Below are 19,466 nucleotides of genomic sequence, written 5' to 3' on the forward strand. Positions count from 1 at the left end.
TTGCAGAGGGAAGAGAACCAGCTTCTGGGGAATTGACTTATCTTTGCTTCACGACAGACTTTTATATTATTATTATACCTTAGCAAGTAAATTTCCGTATACCTAAACCTCTGATCTGAAGCTTCCCTAAAGAGACAAATGCCACAGACAAATGTCACAGGACCACTTGGTTTTCTTAGTTCTCCTACAACCAAATATTTCTTAGTTTTGAAACTTACAGGAAGAACTCAGATGAGCTTTACATATGTCAAACAGAAGGTAGAGAACAAACTTATTGCAAAGACAGATGCTAACACTCCAGCACACAAGCCAGCTGCAATGCTCTGCAGGAACACCGCACACAACCAGCAGAGGGCAGCACATCTTCTCACTGACAATGACGCCTGTGGGAGGGAGAGGTGAACGAGCTCACAACACTCAATACAACTCTGACTGGTCCAAATGGCATGGCCCATCACTTATTCTCAGGTCAGGAGAAACAGGTGCCCATGAAATCAATAGGAGAGAGACACTCTAGCCATGTGACACACCTGGTATGACAACTCATACAGGTGCAAAAGACGTGGGGGCTGAGATAGGAATATCCCCTTAGAAATGGATATGATGATATACTTGGGACATTTCCCCAGGGTGGGAGCGTTATACTAAATATAATTTTACTATTTCTTTGAAGAAAATTATATGTATAAAATACATTTGATCATGTTCACCACATACTCTAGGGGACTTTTTCTTCCCTTTTCTGTGCCTGATATAACCCAGACTGACAAAAAAACACACTGCAAAATAAGGGTTTCCTTAAAGTCTTGATACTCTTGACTCTACCTCCTAAACCCTGATGTCAAAGACGTGAGCCACAGCATCAGATTTATGCATTACTGGGGATCAAACAGACAACTAAGAATGTCACACAAAAACTCTACCAACTGAGCACTGTCCTGATTTACAGGACATGTATGGACAGGCTTACAAGATAGAAGTTCTTCCTATTGACATTGATACAAAGGAAACTAAGTGTGTCTGCTGGACTCAGCAACAAAAAGGGGATTACTCAATGACCTCTCTCTCATCATCCATGTGACAAACAGGACATGTGTGTGCCATGGATCCATCATTTGAAGTGATGTCAGGTCAGAGAATTTTCCGCTTGGGACACATTCCTACCATGGGATCATTACTAAAGAGGAGGTTGAAAATTGGTAAGACTCAGAGGTGGTGATGATACAAGATCCTCTGATCTGAAACTGCAACACAGTTGCACATCTGAGCTCACTGTGGTTGTGATTACATCTACACATCCCTATAAGCTGGGAGATTAGCACAAAATCCCACCCACAGATCAAGAGCAATTGGCATCTGAGATCTACTGGAGAGGAAGGGTCCGGTTTCATTAATGGTGTGGCCCCTGGTACCATGCCCAAGAATATGAGAAGCACAAATTGAGCTACATGGGAGGAAGAGAACAGAAAATTGGGGTGTAAGAAAGGGCAGTGTATTTTCAACAACTAACAGGTCACAGAAGAAATCAAAGAAAAAAATCAAGTCAGTAATCAGGGAAACCAGCAAGAGAGGGTGAGGAAGAAATGGAGGGTGCATGGTCCATCAAAACACAATACATACTGATGTGACATTTTCAAACAATTAAGAGGTTAAATCCATGGCCAGGTTAGTGGCAAACACCTTTTTTTTTTTTTTTTGGATTTTCGAGACAGGGTTTCTCTGTGGCTTTGGAGCCTGTCCTGGAACTAGCTCTTGTAGACCAGGCTGGTCTCAAACTCACAGAGATCTGCCTGCCTCTGCCTCCCTAGTGCTGGGATTAAAGGCTTGCGCCACCACCACCCAGGAGTGGCCAACACCTTTAATACAAACAACTGGGAAGCAGAGACAGTAAGATTTCTATGAGTTCCAGCCCAGCCTGGTCTACATAACCAGCTCCAGGACAGCCAGGACTCCACAAAGAGAGCCTGTCTTAAAACAAAAACAAAGATAAGTAAGCTCATAGGCATAAGAAAAGATAGCAGATGAAAAAAATGAAAAATCAGAAATTGAAAATTACAGGATAAAGTGGGTGTGTCAGAGGTGATAGTATGACCCAGGAGAAGTAGAATACTGAAGGCCCTGCCACCACCCCTAGCAACAAAAGTAAAAGGAAATGAAATGATTTACTGAGCTCTCTTTCTCTTAAACTAAGTTACCAAACAAATATTAACATGCAGATCTTTGGCAACGCCCTGAAAGGCACTACCATCACCCTTGAAGTTGAGCCCAGAAACTCCACAGAGGATATTAAGGCCCAGATCCAAGACAAGGAAGGCATCCCACCTGAATAGCAGCATCTGGTATTTGCTGCCCACAGATAGAGCATGGCTGCACCCTGGCCAATGGCAAACTACAAAAAGGCTCCCACACTTACCCTGGTTCTACACCTGTGTGGTGAAGAAAGACACTTAAAATAACTCCCACACTAGCTCAGAATTGAGAATAATGGACAGTTATTTATTTAGGGGTAGATTCACAAATCAGAATTCTCTTAAGGAACGGAAAACAGAAAGCGAATCCCACAACCAGAATGAGAGGACAGACGCCTGCTGTTTTTTGCTTTTTTTTAATTATTTTAAAAATAATACCAATCAAAATTCCACTTCCTCCCATCCTTCCACTACCCTCCTGCTCCCCCACAACCGTCTCACCCATCCTCCTCCAGTCCTAAGATAGAGCAAGGCATCCTGCCGTGTGGGAGGTCCAAGGCCCTCCCCACTATATCCAGGCTGAGCAAGGTATGTATCCAAAAAGAATAGGATTCAAAAAAGCCATTACATGAAGTGGAGACAAAGCCCAGTGCCATTGTCATTGGCCCCTCAGTCTACCCCAACTGTCAACCACATTCAGAGGGACCAGTTTGATCCCATGCTCGTTCATTCCCAGTCCAAATAGATTTGGTGAGCTCCCATTAACTCAGGCACACTGTTTCAGTGGGTGGACCAACCCTTCGTGGTCCTAACTTCCTTGCTCATATTATCCCTCTTCTGCTCTTCAACTGGACCTTGGGAGCTCAGTCCAGTGCTTCAGTGTGGGTCTCCATCTCTGTCTCCATCTGTCGCCAGACGAAGGTTCTATAATGATATTGAAGATAGTCATCAGTCTAACTACAGGACAAGGCTAGTTCAGGCACCCTCTCCTTCACAGCCCAGGGTCCTAGCTGGAGTCATCCCGGGACGTGAACTCCTGGGAACCCCTCCAGAGCCAGACCTCCAGACTCATGCTTTACATCAGCATAAATAGTATAAGAGGCCACACCACAGTGGATGATTAACTCAAAGGCTATTGGCTGTATGATTTCCTACAGCAGTGTGGTGGCATCCAAGAGCCATCCCTTTGCCAGTTTATTCACAAGCACAACAGTGACAAAGCCATACACTGCTGCCCACAAGTGCTGCCCACACATGCAGCCCTGTGAAGTTAACTGCCTGAAGAAGGGTGGCCACACCAACAACCTGCATCCCAAAAAAGTCAAACAATGCTGGGAACATGTTCTGTCCAAAATCCCCGTAAACAATGAATTTTTTTTTCTTACCTGAAGTGGAAGGACTAAGGAAAGTTGATGTGGGAGTGTCATATATCAATCTGTTGATTTCATTGTTTAAGCAATAAAGAAACTGCTTGGCCCTCATAGGTTAAAAGATAGGTGGGAGGAGTAAACAGAACAGAAGGCTGGGAGAAAGAAGCTGAGTAAGGAGTCGCCATGATTCTCTCACTCCAGGCAGACGCAGGTTAAGATCATTCCTGGTAAGCCAGCTCATGGGCTACAGCAGATTATTAGAAATGGGCTAGTCCAGATGCGAGAGTTAGCTGAGAAAAGGCTAGATATAATGGGCCAAGCGGTGTTTAAAAGAATACAGTTTCCGTGTAATTATTTCGGATAAAGCTAGCCATGGGGGCGGCTGGGTGCCGGGGACGCAGCCTGCTGCTCTTATTACTACAAATGGAGCCCAGACTTGATGGACTAAATCCACTTAAAAACCTGAGAAGGCTTAAAAATAAGGGAGAGAGAGTTTAACACAGATTTTTGCTGTTTGTTGGTGGCGTGCTGTAGAGAGATTTCCTGATTTGGCAACAGCAGCAGAAAAAACGCTGTGTCATTTTAAAGCGCAGCTTCCTGGGACTGTGCTGCCAGCGTGAACTCTGGCTTTAAAGCATTTCAATGGATTTTATGGGACTGGATGTTTGTGTTCCTGCTTGGGATCGGAAGGAGAGTACTCTGAGACCGTGCCGATGGCTCAGCACTCCCTGCCTGCACCTGGGCAGACAGCCAAATCAGGCTTAGGCAGGCGGAAGGGCATGGCATGTTTTCAGACTGCGCAGTGCTCTGTGTGTCAGATTTGGCTGTAACTTGGATGAAAAGAATTTCTGTGCTGCACGCTCAGTCTCAGAATTAAAGTGCTGAGTGCCGCTCCTACCTGGCTACCCCAGAGCTAGCACAAAATGGTATGTCCTCCATTTTGAAATTTTCCTGACTCAACAGCAGGAAAAAACTGGCTGTTTTAAAATGCCAGCTTTCTGGGCTGTGCTGCCATTGCGATCTGTCTCCTGCGGGAGACAGAGCTTTTGAATGGAGCGTTTGGAGTAAAGTGCTATGATTTGTTTGATGACAACTAGACTGCTGTGTGCCTAAAAGGTGGACATTGCATGCCGCAGCTCAGAGCACAAGCAGCTCCGCCATACTAGTGGTGCAATGTGCAAGGATCAGAGGCACGAGCGGCTCCGCCATGTTGGACTGGGCAGGGCCAGCAGGCAGTACCTGTTTTTGACCTAGGAATGTCACAGCTTAGATTCTTAAGCGCCTAGTGACTTAAAGGCACAAATCAAAAGTGCTCCTGGATAATAAAAATTTGCAGATTCACAATAGGACAGATTCAGACCACTAAATGAGTCACACTGTTGGATGAATGTATGTAGCCTTGGGAGAGAGAAGAAAAAGAATATAAAGAATAAAGTTAATGTCTTAAAAGAAAAGGGTAAAGTCTTTAAAGAGACAGAGTACAGATAGTTAAGAGATAAAAAGAAATAAAGAAAAATAAGCCATGTAAAAATGGAAAATTCACAGAGTCTGGATTATGTACATTGTGTTTTCTTTAAAATTTTTGACTGTGAAGGAGCTAAGTACAGAGAGACATTTCATTACATGGGCTGCCAAGCTAAACCAGAATGGATATAAGGATATTATGATTTCAAAATTTGGGTCTAAGAATATGATGCTTTGGAGAGGGTCTTCTTTTGTTTTCACAGAGGACCTGACCCTGTGGATTGCATCTATCCCGATATGGTATGATAGATCATGACCTCCAGAAAAGTTTCTGTGAACACCCTCAAAAATTACTTCACTCAACTGCCAACTGAGAGGAACCTGGCACACAGGTTACACCCTAAATGATCTGATTAACAGCACCCCCATTCAGCAGGAAGCAGTTTAGAGAGAAAAAACTGTGCCTATGTTCCCAAAATATTGTTTATAAATGTTCTTTTACATTTAAAGGGGGAAATGACATAGGTATGCATAATTTGCTTTGGTATGGATTTTAAGGTCAATTTTGTTATATGTATATGTATTTCTGATCTTGATTAAGGTATTGTGATTGTGTAGTTCATTTTTAAAATGTAATGTATAATTAGGAAATATAGGTTGTTGATGGATAATCATCAATAATAGTAAAGCTTGTAGTCATGTTAGTTAGATTTTCTAGATATATAGAGATATATTTCAGATAGGCATTCTTCATATCCCTCAAAGGCTGCAGAATATGGCATTTAAAATATTTTAATAACTTAGGACTTTTCATGACAATGAGACATGTCTGCTCCTGGCGGCACCAATCTACTTCGAGAGGAAGATAGGCATCGAAGAGGATCCTTATGGAGTTGGATAGCCATTTGGGCAAGAAACTGCTCTTGCCTGGACTGATGCATAAACTGGACACAAAGAACCCGCAGAGAGAGGACTGCTGAACTTGCCTAAAGGTGAGATGGTCTTTCAGGGTTCCTGACTCATGAAAGAGTCTGAGAGATATTCTGCAGGATACAGCAGAAAGTAACTGAACTGTCTTTAAAATTTCCTGCTTGATGAAAATGTCTGCTGGATACTATGGGCCTGAAGGCTGAAGATGGATGCCCCAACAGTACAAAAGAACGTTGGGTGACTGTCCAGACAGTGAGATGTTTATGTCATTTCTAGAGTTTTCTTATTTCTTGTTTACTTAGGTAATATTATATCCTTCTGGAGTCTTTGATGGAGTTGAAGAATGGATAGGTAGTTATAGTTTTCCTTAGTTATGATAAATGATAAAATAGATATAAATATTGTAACTGTAATTCTTGCTTGATAACTGTTTTGTTATATGTAATCTTACTATGTTAAAGTTAAAGCCTTCCAAAAAAAAAAAAGTTAAAGCCTTCCTTTTTTTGTTGTTTAAACAGAAAAAGGGGAAGTGATGTGGGAGTGTCATATATCAATCTGTTGATTTCATTGTTTAAGCAATAAAGAAACTGCTTGGCCCTCATAGGTTAAAAGATAGGTGGGAGGAGTAAACAGAACAGAAGGCTGGGAGAAAGAAGCTGAGTAAGGAGTCGCCATGATTCTCTCACTCCAGGCAGACGCAGGTTAAGATCATTCCTGGTAAGCCAGCTCATGGGCTACAGCAGATTAGTCCAGATGCGAGAGTTAGCCGAGAAAAGGCTAGATATAATAGGCCAAGCGGTGTTTAAAAGAATACAGTTTCCGTGTGATTATTTCGGGTAAAGTTAGCCGTGGGGGCAGCCGGGTGCCGGGGACGCAGCCCGCCGCTCTTATTACTACAGAAAGTGATGATAACAGATGGGTCTAGAGACATGGATCTGTGTATAAGTGTCTGCCATCACCTTCAGCCCTGACTCTGATCCACATTGCTCAATGAGAAAACTGCCTTCTGTAGTTGTCCTCCGACCTCCATGCAGGAGCTGTGACACATGTGAGTGTCACACATAAAGAAGAAAGAAGTGTAATATATTATTATCACATACATGCAATTTAAAGAAATTAGTATAAATAAATAAATAAATAAGTGTAATTTAAAGTTGGAGTGGAAAGTACACATATCCAAAGATAACAAACAGCCAGAGACAGCAGTCCACATTTGGAACCCATCACTCGAGACTATGAAAAAACGAATATAAATTTCATTCCATGCAGATATACATAGCAAGACCCTTCACAGAAACCTTCAAATATTTTGAATATGAAAGGTATTCACATAAAATATGTGAAAAGAAATAAAAAAACACACATGTAAATTTATATTTTATGTGTAATATTCATGCATGTCTGCTACATGGTAAGAAATCTGGACCTGACAAAGATGAGGACAGAGGAGACAGACACGGATGGGGTTATGGAAATGTCATCCATCAAATTTTGCCTGAAGAATCTACTGCCTGACCTAGCCACAATATTGGGGAAGTCAGAGTCTGGGCCTGAGGAAGGCAGTTCCCCTTCCTGTGGGGCTGCTCCAGTACAACCCTGTCATGGGGAGTTCCTGCCTCCAGACACCACACCCTATGTCTCCTGTCCCTCCAGGCAGTCTCTGTTGTTCTGGCCCTGAGCACAGTTGCAGCCTACAAGAGGAGATGCCATGACCTTCACCTTCACAGCCCTGCTCTGTGTGGGTAAGAAGTGGAGATGGGGAGGAAATTGTATGGTCTAGGATTGATGCTGACCCACAACCCAGCACTGTCCCATCAAGAAACCCCAGGGTCTTCAGGGGATTTTGAAGAGGGGAGGACTTGCTCAAGTCTCAGGGACAAACCTCTCACAGGGAACTCTCTTTCAGGACTGACTCTGGACCTTGGGACCCCAGTGCTGACAGGTGAGTGAGTGTCTGCAGATGTCCTGACCTTGGCTTCTCATCATCCCCAGGAGCCCTGCCTGGGCAGTGAGGATGGAAACCACACACGTGCGCTGGGTGGATGGAGGGTTGGGAATGGGGTGGCAATCTTAGGATGGCTGTCCTGAGTCCTAGCTGCTCTTTTCTTGCAGGGGCCCTTCCTAAGCCTGTCCTCAGAGCACAGCCACACTCTGTGGTCTCCAAGCAGAATAAAGTGACCCTCTTGTGTGAGGGAGACACAGGAGCCAAAGAGTATATATTTTATAAAGAGGTATACCAAAATCAATGGCAGAGATTGATTTCTCAGAACCCTAAGAACAAGAATGAATTCTCAATCTCAAAATTAGATCACCACCACGCAGGGCGATATTGCTGTCAATATCAGACACTTGATGGATGGTCAGACTACAGTGACTCCCTGGAGCTGGTGGTGACAGGTGAGAGGACACAGTCTGTTCAGTAAATATGCCCACCCCCTCACAACCGGGAAACATAATGAGACTATTGAGGACATTTAACTGATTTCCTTCTTCTCTCCTAGGATTCTACAGAAAACCCAGGCTGTCCGCCGCCCCAAGCCCTGAGGTGACTGAAGGAGGGAATGTCACCCTCCAGTGTGATTCACGGCAGGCACATCACTGTTTAAGTCTGACTAAGGAAGGACCACAGCAGCTGTCCCAGACACTAGACTCACGCTGTAACAGCTATACTGGGGAGCGCCACGCCCAGTTCTCTGTGGGCCCTGTGACCTCCAGTCAAAGGTGGAGATTCAGATGCTACAGCTTTGACAACTACAGCCCTCAGGTGTGGTCAGAACCTAGTGACCCCTTGGAGCTCCTGGTCTCAGGTGAGGAACCCTAGCCTTTCCCTGGAATGATGCTGAAATAATATAGGTGCTCAGAGAGGCCTTGGTATGTGGTGTGTGTGAGGATCCAGGGCTCCTGAGTCCATTAACACAGAGCATGGATGAGAGTGGTCACAAGATACAGAATCCAAGGCAGACAGTGACAGCAAAGTCCAGGAGATCCAGGACAGATGAATCTTCATGGAACCTTGTGTTACTCTGGATCAGCTCAAGAACCATCATCCACAAGAACACAGTAAACCCAGAAGAGAGGGAGGAGCCAGAGCTCCAGGACACCAGGAGAACAGGGTCCACAGAAGCAACTAAGCAGGGATTATGAAGGCTCAGTGAGACTGAAGCAACAACCACAGAGCCTGCTTGGGTCTGCCCTAGGCCCTCTACACATATGCTGTGGTTGTTTAGCTTGGGGTTTTGTTGTTGTTTGTTTGCTTGCATGTTTGTTGGTTGGTTTTGGAGTTTCACTGTGTAGCTCTGGCTGCCCTGGACCTCACTCACGTTGTAGTCCAGGCTAGCCTTGAACTCACAGAGATCAGCCTGCATCCACCTCATGGTGCTGGGGATTAAAGGAATGCACCATCACTGACTAGCTTGGGGATTTAGTTAGACTCAGAACAATGAGAGTGAGGAAGTCTCTGATTCTTTTACGTACACGTGGGATCTTTTTCCTCCTACTGGGTTGTGTTGTCCACCTCCACATGAGGGTGTTTGACTAGTCTATTGCATGCTGTTAGGCCATGTTGCATTAATATCACTGGGAAAGTTGCACTTTTCTGAAGAGAAATGGAGCAGTGGATTTGGGGAGAGAGAAGGTGAGGAAGCTGCTGTTGGGGTATATTGTATGACAGAAGAATAAATTAACAAGAAAAGAAGTGCCATCCAAAGTGCCTTTCTCTTTGCCACTGTCAGAAAGACTGACCTCCCTCTCTCCTTCTTCCTTGGAGGGACCCTCCACAAACCCACCATCAAGGCTGAGCCAGGATCTGTAATGACCTTCAGAAGTCCCATGAACATCTGGTGTCAGGGGACCCTTGATGCAGAAATCTATGTTCTGCATAAAGAGGGAAGCCAAAAACCCTGGGGTACACAGATCCCAGAGAAGCCGGAGAACAAGGTCAAATTCTCTATCCCTTCTGTGACAGTCCAACATGTGGGACATTATCGCTGTTACTACTACAGCTCGGCTGGCTGGTCTGAGCGCAGTGACACCCTGGAACTGGTGGTGACAGGTGAGGGGACAGGCAGGGTCTCAGCCCCAGGCTCTGCTCTCAGGAGTAATCCCCTCCCTCAGCCTAGCCCTGAAGAACATTGCAGCTGTGTGAGCTCATGTGACAGTCTGCGTCTTCTGTCCTAGGAATCCACAACAGTAAACCCTGCCTGACAGCCCTGCCCAGCCCTGTGGTGACCTCAGGAGGGAACATGACTCTCCAGTGTGTCTCATGGGGGGGATATGACAAGTTCATTCTCACCAAGGAAGATCAGAAGTTCCTCAACTCCGTGGACTCACAGTATATACACAGTACTAGGCAGTACCAAGCCTTGTTCTCTATAGATCATGTAACACCAGATCACAAAGGGACATTCAGATGTTATGGTTACTACAAGCAGACCTCACAGCTGTGGTCAGTACCCAGTGACCCCCTGGAAATACACATCTCTGGTGAGTCACTCCCAGTATTGACGAATCATTTTCTGAAATCCCGATGCCCTTTGTCACGGAAGTGCTCCCACTGGGTAGTTGCAGATAAAGAGTGAGAAAGGAAGAGCCTGGTTCCTGAGCAGGAGCCTCACCCCTGGGTAGAAGCAGTGATGTGTACAAGGCGGGATGGGAGAGGATAAGTGCTTGGTAAAAACCAGCTCCTCCATCACTAGCCTGTCACCTTCCCTCTAGGCCTGTCTAAGAAGCCCTCCCTGCTGTCTCACCAAGGCCATATCCTGGATCCTGGAAAGAGCCTCACCCTGCAGTGTTGCTCTGACATCAAATATGACAGATTTGCCCTGTACAAATTGGGGAGAGCTGACTTCATCCAGCACCATGGCCAGTGGACTCAGTCCAGTCTCTCCTTGACCAACTTCACACTGGGCTCTGTGAACAGCTCTACTGGAGGCCAGTACAGATGCTATGGTGCTCACAACCTCTCCTCTGAGTGGTCAGCCTCCAGTGACCCCCTGGACATCCTGATCTCAGGTGAGAAACTAAATAGATTCCCCCTGGGTGCCTAACCTCTACTAGGGCTCTCTTTGGGGAATTAAGGAGGGGATGGCTGGGATGAAGGACAGGGATCTTATTTAGCAATAGATGCAGAGGCAGGGGAGCAGGAGATGGACTCAGGCAAAAAAAGTAACAGAGTCCTAGATGTTCACTAAGATCCAGGTATTGTGTCAGCTCAGAACATTGAAGGCAGCCCTTCATCATCTCTCTTTTCTTTAGGACAGTTTCAGGTCATTCCTTCCCTCTCGGTGAAGCCTAACTCCACGGTTCACTCTGGGGACAACGTGACCCTGTTGTGTAAGACAGCAGTCACAGTGGAGACTTTCATTCTGTCCAAGGAAGGAGCAGCACACCAACCCCAGAGACTAAAACCGAAGCTCCAAGTTTGGGAGTTCCAGGCAGAATTCTCCATGGGTGCTGTTACCTCTGATGTCTCTGGCACATACAGGTGCTATTGTTCTCAAAACTCATCTCTCTACCTGTTGTCATATGGCAGTGCCCCTGTGGAGCTCACTGTCTCAGGTGAAGTGACCCTGAACTGGCATGGTGACTTAAGATGCAAACACTAGGAGTGACCTTGACATGGTGAGATCAAAGGGACAATAGGAAAGTTATTCAAAAGGCACTATCCCTGCCATAGAAGTGAATCCCAGTAGCAGTCTATCAAATAATGTCCTCTCCTTCCTCTATTACAATCTAGGTTTGGAGTAAACAGCATGAAGCTCTTGGGGAGGTTACAGAGCAGATGTAGAACAGTGATCAGAGTCAGGATCTCTTCATTAGCACTGAATCCTCACACTCGTGTAATGTCAGGACAATTTATTCTACTCTTAATTTTCTGTTTTCACTGGTGTTTCACAGTGGTGCTGAAGGAACTAATAAGAATAAGGGATGGAACCCAGCTATGCCAAGGAAAAAAGATTCATTCCAGAACTTTATTAGTTTATAGGATGAGAATGATGGGTATTTATATTAAATGAGAAAGCAGAACACAGAAAAATCCCTTAGGTCATAAGCCCACATCATACTCTTGTGTTCGCCAGATCACTGAAGACTATCAGCCCATCCTAGAACATGCCCAAACCCAAGACATTTGAATAAAGAAAATTCAAACTCAAAGCACTGAAAACATAAAGGCCAAATTCTGTCCGGGGAATGTATGGGAATGAATGTGGGCATTCAATTATCTTAGAGACATTTAGTTATCTTCGGGACATTTAGTTTCCTTGAGTGAATTTTGACCATCACTAAACTCTGTAACTTTTTTGTCCACAACCACAGGCTCAGAGAAACAGGATCACACAGTGGAGAATCTCATCAGGATGGGATTTGCTGTCATGATCCTCATAGTCCTTGGGATTCTGGTCTTTGAGGCTTGGGAGAGCCAGAGACAAAGCCAATGTGCAGTTCGGATGTAACCAGAAGAGAAAGAAGTAAATATTTCATGGATACAAACCCTGTGAAATAAATCTAATGATCCAGATTTTCTGTAAAAATCCAGGTCTTATTCTGAGGAATTGCTGTGAGAGAATGTCCAGGGAGCAAAGGTGTTTTGCATGCAGAAGAAGGTGTGAGTGTTGGATGCAGAGGAAGTTGTGATACTGGTAGGCCCATGGAGGGAGATGTATCGTGGTCTTGATATCATGATGTCTAGAGTAAACTGTAGAAATTGATACTCTAATAATTGCTATATTTGAGGTCAATGGAAGGGGTACAAGGAGCTGGGATACCACATGAAACCTTCCAGCCCAGATGCTCAAGGGTCCTTTCCACTCAGTGCACAACACTAGTTCACAGGAAGTTATATAAATGGTAAAGGGATGAAAGAAAAAAACCCATATGATCATTTCATTAGATGCTGAAAAAGCATTTGACAAAATCCAACACCCCTTTATGATAAAGGTCTTGGAGAGATTAGGGATACAAGAGTCATACGTAAATATAATAAAAGCTATTTACAGCAAGCCGACAGCTAACATTAAATTAAACAGAGAAAAACTCAAAGCCATCCCACTAAAATCAGGAAAATGAAAAGGCTGTCCACACTCTCCATACCTCTTCAATATACTGCTTGAAGTTCTAGCAACAGCAATAAGACAACATAAGGGGATCAAGGGGATTCATACTGGAAAGAAAGAAGTTAAACTTTCGTTATTTGCAGATGATATGATAGTATACATAAGCGACCCCAAAAACTCTACTAAAGAACTCCTACAGCTGATAAACACCTTTAGTAATGTGGCAGGGTACAAGATCAACTCCAAAAAATCAGTTGCCTTCCTATACACTAAGGATAAGCAGAGAGGGAAATCAGAGAAGCATCACCTTTCACGATAGCCACAAACAACATAAAATATCTTGGGGTAACACTGACCAAGAAAGTGAAAGATCTATATGACAATAACTTTAAGTCTTTGAAGAAAGAAATTGAAGAGGATACCAAAAAATGGATGGACCTCCCTTGCTCTTGGATTGGGAGGATCAACATAGTAAAAACGGCAATTCTACCAAAAGCGATCTATAGATTCAATGCAATCCCCATCAAAATTCTTCACAGACCTTAAGAAGACAATAATCAACTTTATATGGAAAAACAAAAAACCCAGGATAGCCAAAACAGTCTTATACAATAAAGGATCATCTGGAGGCATTACCATCCCTGACTTCAAACTCTATTACAGAGCTACAGTATTGAAAACAGCTTGGTATTGGCATAAAAACAGAGAAGTCGACCAATGGAATCGAATAGAAGACCCTGACTTTAACTCACAAACCTATGAACACCTGATTTTCGATAAAGGAGCTAAAAGTATACAATTGAAAAAAAAAGAGCATCTTCAACAAATGGTGCTGGCAAAACTGGATGTCAATCTGTAGAAGAATGAAAATAGATCCATATCTATCACCATGCACAAAACTCAAGTCCAAATGGATTAAAGACCTCAATATCAGTCCGAACACACTGAACCTGATAGAAGAGAAAGTGGGAAGTACTCTACAGCACATGGGCACAAGAGACCACTTCCTACGTATAACCCCAGCAGAACAGACATTAAGGGCCTCATTGAATAAATGGGACCTTCTGAGACTGAGAAACTTCTGTAGAGCAAAGGACACTGTCACTAAGACAAAAAGGCAACCTACTGACTGGGAAAAGATCTTCACCAACCCCGCAACAGAAAAAGGTCTGATCTCCAAAATATATAGAGAACTCAAGAAACTAGTCTTTAAAAGGCTAATTAACCCAATTAAAAAATGGGGCACTGAACTGAACAGAGAATTCTCAACAGAAGAAGTTCAAATGGCCAAAAGACACTTAAGATCATGTTCAGCCACCTTAGCATCAGGGAAATGCAAATCAAAACAACTTTGAGATATCATATTATATCTGTCAGAATGGCTAAAATAAAAACACCAATGATAGCCTTTGCTGGAGAGGTTGTGGAGGAAAGGGTACCCTCATCCATTGCTGGTGGGAATGCAAACTTGTGCAACCACTCTGGAAAGCAGTGTAGTGCTTTCTCAGGAAATTCGGGATCAACCTACCCCTGGACCCAGCAATACCACTCTTGGGAATATACTAAGACAGGCCCTATCATACAACAAAAGTATATGCTCAACTATGTTTATGGCAGCATTATTTGTAATAGCCAGAACCTGGAAACAACCTAGATGTCCTTCAATGGAAGAATGGATGAAGAAAGCTGTGGAATATATACACATTAAAGTACTATGCTGCAGTAAAAAACAATGACTTCTCGAATTTTGCATGCAAATGGATGGAAATAGAAAACACACATACTGAGTGAGGTAACCAAGACCCAAAGAGATGAACATGGGATGTACTCACTCATAATTGCTTTCTAGCCATAAATAAAGGTCACAGAGTCTATAATTGGTGATCCTGAAGAAGCTACATAAGAAGGTGAACCCAAAGAAAAACATATAGTTATCCTTCTGGCTATGGGAAGTAGACAAAATTGCCAGTGAGAAAATTGGGATCTTGGGGGTGGGGTGGGATGGGGGTAAGGGGAGATGGGGAGAGAAAAGTGAGAAGGGGAGGATGGGGGGAACTTGGGGGAATGGGATGGTTGGGATAAATGAAGGTTGGATAGGGGAGCACGGAAGCACAATTCTTAGTTAAGGGAGCCACCTTAGGGTTGGCAAGAGACTTGAACCTAGAGTGGCTCCCTGGAGCCCAAGGCGATGTCCCCAGTTAGTTCCTTGGGCAGCTGAGGATAGGGAACCTGAAATGACCCTATCCTATAGCAATACTGACGAATATCTTCCATATCACCATAGAACCTTTATCTGGTGATGGATGGAGATAGAGGCAGAGACCCACACTTGAGCACCGGACTGAGCTCCCAAGGTCCCAATGAGGAGCAGAAGAAGGGAGAACATGAGCAAGGAAGTCAGGACCACGAGGAGTGCACCCACCCACTGAGAGTGTGGGGCTGATCTATTGGGAGCTCACCAAGGCCAGCTGGACTGCGACTGAAAAAGCATGGGATAAAACCGGACTCTCTTAACATGGCGAACAATGAGGGCTGATGAGAAGCCAAGGACAATGGCACGGGGTTTTGATGCTACTTCATGTTCTGGCTTTGTGGGAGCCTAGCCAGTTTGGATGTTCACCTTCCTAGACATGGATGGAGGGGGGAGGACCTTGGACTTTCCACAGGGCAGCAAACCCTGACTGCTCTTTGCACTGGAGAGGGCGGGGGAGAGCAGTGGGGGAAGGGGGTGAAGGGCGGGAGGATGGTGAGGGAAATGGGAGGCTGGAAGGAGGTGGAAACTTTTTTTTCTTTTTCTCAATAAAAAATTAAAAAAAAAAACTCAAGAAACTAGACCATAAAAGGCAAATCAACCCAATTATAAAATGGGGTAAATCTAGCCAAGGAAGTGAAAGATCTATATGACAAGAACTTTAGGCATTGAAGAAAGCAATTGAAGAGGATGCCAAAAAATGGATGGACATCCCTTGCTCTTGGATTGGGAGGATCAACATAGTAAAAATGGCAATTCTACCAAAGGTAATTTATAGATTCAATGCAATCCCCATCAAGATCCCATCAAAATTCTTCACAGATCTGAGGACAATAATCAACTTTATATGGAAAAACAAAAAACCCAGGATAGCCAAAACAATCCTATACAATAAAGGATCTTCTGGAGGCATTACCATCCCTGACTTCAAACTCTATTACAGAGCTACAGTAATGAAAACAGGGTGGTACTGGCATAAAAACAGAGAGGTCGATCAATGGAATCGTATAGAAGACCCGGATTTTAACCCACAAACCTATGAACACCTGATTTTCGATAAAAGAGCTAAAAGTATACAATGGAAGAAAGAAAGCATCTTCAACAAATGGTGCTGGCACAACTGGATGTCAACCTGTAGAAGAATGAAAATAGACCCATATCTATCACCGTGCACAAAACTCAAGTCCAAATGGATTAAAGACCTCAATATCAGCCCGAAAACACTGAACCTGATAGAAGAGAAAGTGGGAAATACCCTACAACAGATGGGCACAGGTGATCGCTTCTTAGGTATAACCCCAGAAGCACAGACATTAAGGGCAACATTGAATAAATGGGACCTACTAAAACTGAGAAGCTTCTGTAAAGCAAAGGACACTGTCACTAAGACACAAAGGCAACCTACTGACTGGGAAAAGATCTTCACCAACCCCGCAACAGACAAAGGTCTGATCTCCAAAATATATAAAGAACTCAAGAAACTAGACTTTAAAATGCTAATTAACCCAATTAAAAAATGGGGCACTGAACTGAACAGAGAATTCTCAACAGAAGAAGTTCAAATGGCCAAAAGACACTTAAGGTCCTGCTCAATTTCCTTAGCAATCAGGGAAATGCAAATCAAAACAACTTTGAGATATCATCTAACACCTGTCAGAATGGCTAAAATAAAAAACTCCAATGATAGCCTTTGCTGGAGAGGCTGTGGAGGAAGGGGTACCCTCATCCATTGCTGGTGGGAATGCAATCTTGTGCAACCACTGTGGAAGTCAGTGTTTCGGTCTCTCAGGAAATTCGGGATCAACCTACCCCTGGACCCAGCAATACCACTCTTGGGAATTTACCAAAGAGATGCTCTATCACATGTCAAAAGCATTTGTTCAACTATGTTCATAGCAGTATTATTTGTGATAGCCGGAACCTGGAAACAACCTAGATGCCCTTCAATGGAAGAATTGATGAAGAAAGTATGGAATATATACACACTAGAGTACTACGCTGCGGTAAAAAACAATGACTTCTCTAATTTTGCATGCAAATGGATGGAAATAGAAAACACTATCCTGAGTGATTTATCCCAGACACAAAAAGATGAACATGGGATGTACTCACTCATAATTGCTTTCTAGCCATAAATAGGGGTCACGGAGTCTACAATAGGTGAACCTAAAGAAGCTGAGTAAGAAGGTGAACCCAAGGAAAAACATATAGTTATCCTCTTGGATAAGGGAAATAGACAAAATTGCCGGGGAGAAAAGTGGGATCTTGGGGGTGGGGTGGGATGGGGTAAGGGGAGATGGGGAGAGAAAAGGTAGAAGGGAAGGAGGGGGGACTTGGGGAAACAGGAGGATCGGGATAAAGGAAGGTTGGATAGGGAAGCACGGAACCACAATTCTTAGTTAAGGGACCCACTTTAGGGTGGGCAGGAGAATTGACATTAGAGGGGCTCCCAGGTGCCCAAGCTGAGGTCCCCCATTAGTTACTTGGGCAGCTGAGGATAGGGAACCTGAAATGACCCTATCCTAGAGCAATACTGATGAATATCTTGCATATCATCCTTGAACTTTCATCTGGCGACGGATGGAGATAGAGACAGAGACCCACACTGGAGAACTGGACTGAGCTCCCAAGGTCCCAATGAGGAGCAGAAGGAAGGAGAACATGAGCAAAGAAGTCGGGACCACTAGGGGTGCACCCACCCACTGAGACAGTGGAGCTGATCTACTGGGAGCTCACCAAGGCCAGCTGGACTGCTACCAAAAAAGCATGGGATAAAACTGGACTCTCTGAACATGGCAAACAATGAGGACTGATTAGACGCCAAAGACAATGGCACGTGGTTTTGATCCTACGCAATCTGCTGGCTTGGTGGGAGCCTAGCCAGTTTGGATGTTCACCTTCCTAGATATGGACGGAGGGGGGAGGACCTAGGACTTACCACAGGACAGAGAACCCTGACTGCTCTTTAGACTGGAGAGGGAGGGGGAGAGGAGTGGGGGGAAGGGGAGAGGGGTGGGAGGAGGGGAGAAGAGTGGGAGGAGGGGGAGAAGAGTGGGAGGAGGGGGAGGGAAATGGGAGGCTGGGAGGAGGTGGAAATTTGTTTTTTTCTTTCTTTATTGTCCTTTTATCAATAAAAAAACAAAAAATAAATAAATAAAAATGGGGCATGAACACAGAATTCTCAACAGAAGTTCAAATGGCCAAAAGACACTTAAGATCATGCTCAACTTCCTTAGCAATCAGGGAAATGCAAATCAAAACAACTTTAAGATACCATCTTACACCTGTCAGGATGGTTAAAATCAAAAACACCAATGATAGCCTTTGCTGGAGAGGTTGTGGAGTAAGGGGTACACTCATCCATTGCTGGTGGGAATGCAAACTTGTGCAACCACTTTGGAAAGCAGTGTGGCGCTTCCTCAGGAAATTCGGGATCAACCTACCCCTGGACCCAGCAATACCACTCTTGGGAATATACCCAAGAGATGTCCTATCATGTGACAAAAGCATTTGTTCAACTATGTTCATAGCAGCATTATTTGTAATAGCCAGAACCTGGAAACAACCTAGATGTCCTTCAATGGAAGAATGGATGAAGAAAGTGTGGAATATATACATGTTAGAGTACTACTCAGCAGTAAAAAATAATGACTTCTTGAATTTTGCATGCAAATGGACAGAAATAGAAAACACTATCCTGAGTGAGGTCAGCCAGACCCAAAACGATGAACATGGGATGTACTCACTCATAATTGGTTTCTAGCCATAAATTAAGGACATTGAGCTTATAATTCATGTTCCTAGAGAAGCTAAATAAGAAGGTGAATCCAAAGACAAACACATAGGCATCCTCATGAATATTAACCTTCATCAGGCGATGAAAGGAGACAGAGACAGAGACCCACATGGGAGCACCGGACAGAAATCTCAAGGTCCAAATCAGGAGCAGAAGGAGAGGGAGCATGAGCAAGGAACTCAGGACCACAAGGGGTGCACCCACACACTGAGACAATGGGGATGTTGTTTCGGGAACTCACTAAGGCCAGCTGGACTGGGTCTGAAAAAGCTTGGGAGAAAACCGGACTCACTGAACATAGTGGACAATGAGGACTGCTGTGAAGTCAAGAACAATGGCACTGGGTTTTGATCCTACTGCACGTACTGGCTTTGTGGGAGCCTAGGCTGTTTGAATGTTCACCTTACTAGACCT

At 44.2% G+C, this 19,466-nt stretch overlaps 1 protein-coding gene across 1 annotated transcript in view; it reads left to right on the forward strand.

Annotated features, from left to right (window-relative positions):
• The first annotated feature begins 7,562 nt into the window (after window positions 1-7,562).
• The window catches only part of LOC142832303 (paired immunoglobulin-like receptor B), a 45,066-nt gene continuing 33,162 nt past the window's right edge, over window positions 7,563-19,466 (forward strand). Inside the window, exons 1-8 of the mRNA XM_075942711.1 lie at window positions 7,563-7,695; window positions 7,860-7,895; window positions 8,066-8,350; window positions 8,455-8,760; window positions 9,720-10,004; window positions 10,130-10,435; window positions 10,667-10,963; window positions 11,207-11,509. Of these exons, the coding sequence (XP_075798826.1) occupies window positions 7,662-7,695; window positions 7,860-7,895; window positions 8,066-8,350; window positions 8,455-8,760; window positions 9,720-10,004; window positions 10,130-10,435; window positions 10,667-10,963; window positions 11,207-11,509 (1,852 nt within the window). The 5' untranslated portion in view covers window positions 7,563-7,661. The remainder of the gene's footprint in view (window positions 7,696-7,859; window positions 7,896-8,065; window positions 8,351-8,454; window positions 8,761-9,719; window positions 10,005-10,129; window positions 10,436-10,666; window positions 10,964-11,206; window positions 11,510-19,466) is intronic.

The sequence above is a fragment of the Microtus pennsylvanicus genome, chromosome 1 (assembly GCF_037038515.1).
Source record: "Microtus pennsylvanicus isolate mMicPen1 chromosome 1, mMicPen1.hap1, whole genome shotgun sequence".
Classification (NCBI taxonomy): Eukaryota; Metazoa; Chordata; class Mammalia; order Rodentia; family Cricetidae; genus Microtus; species Microtus pennsylvanicus.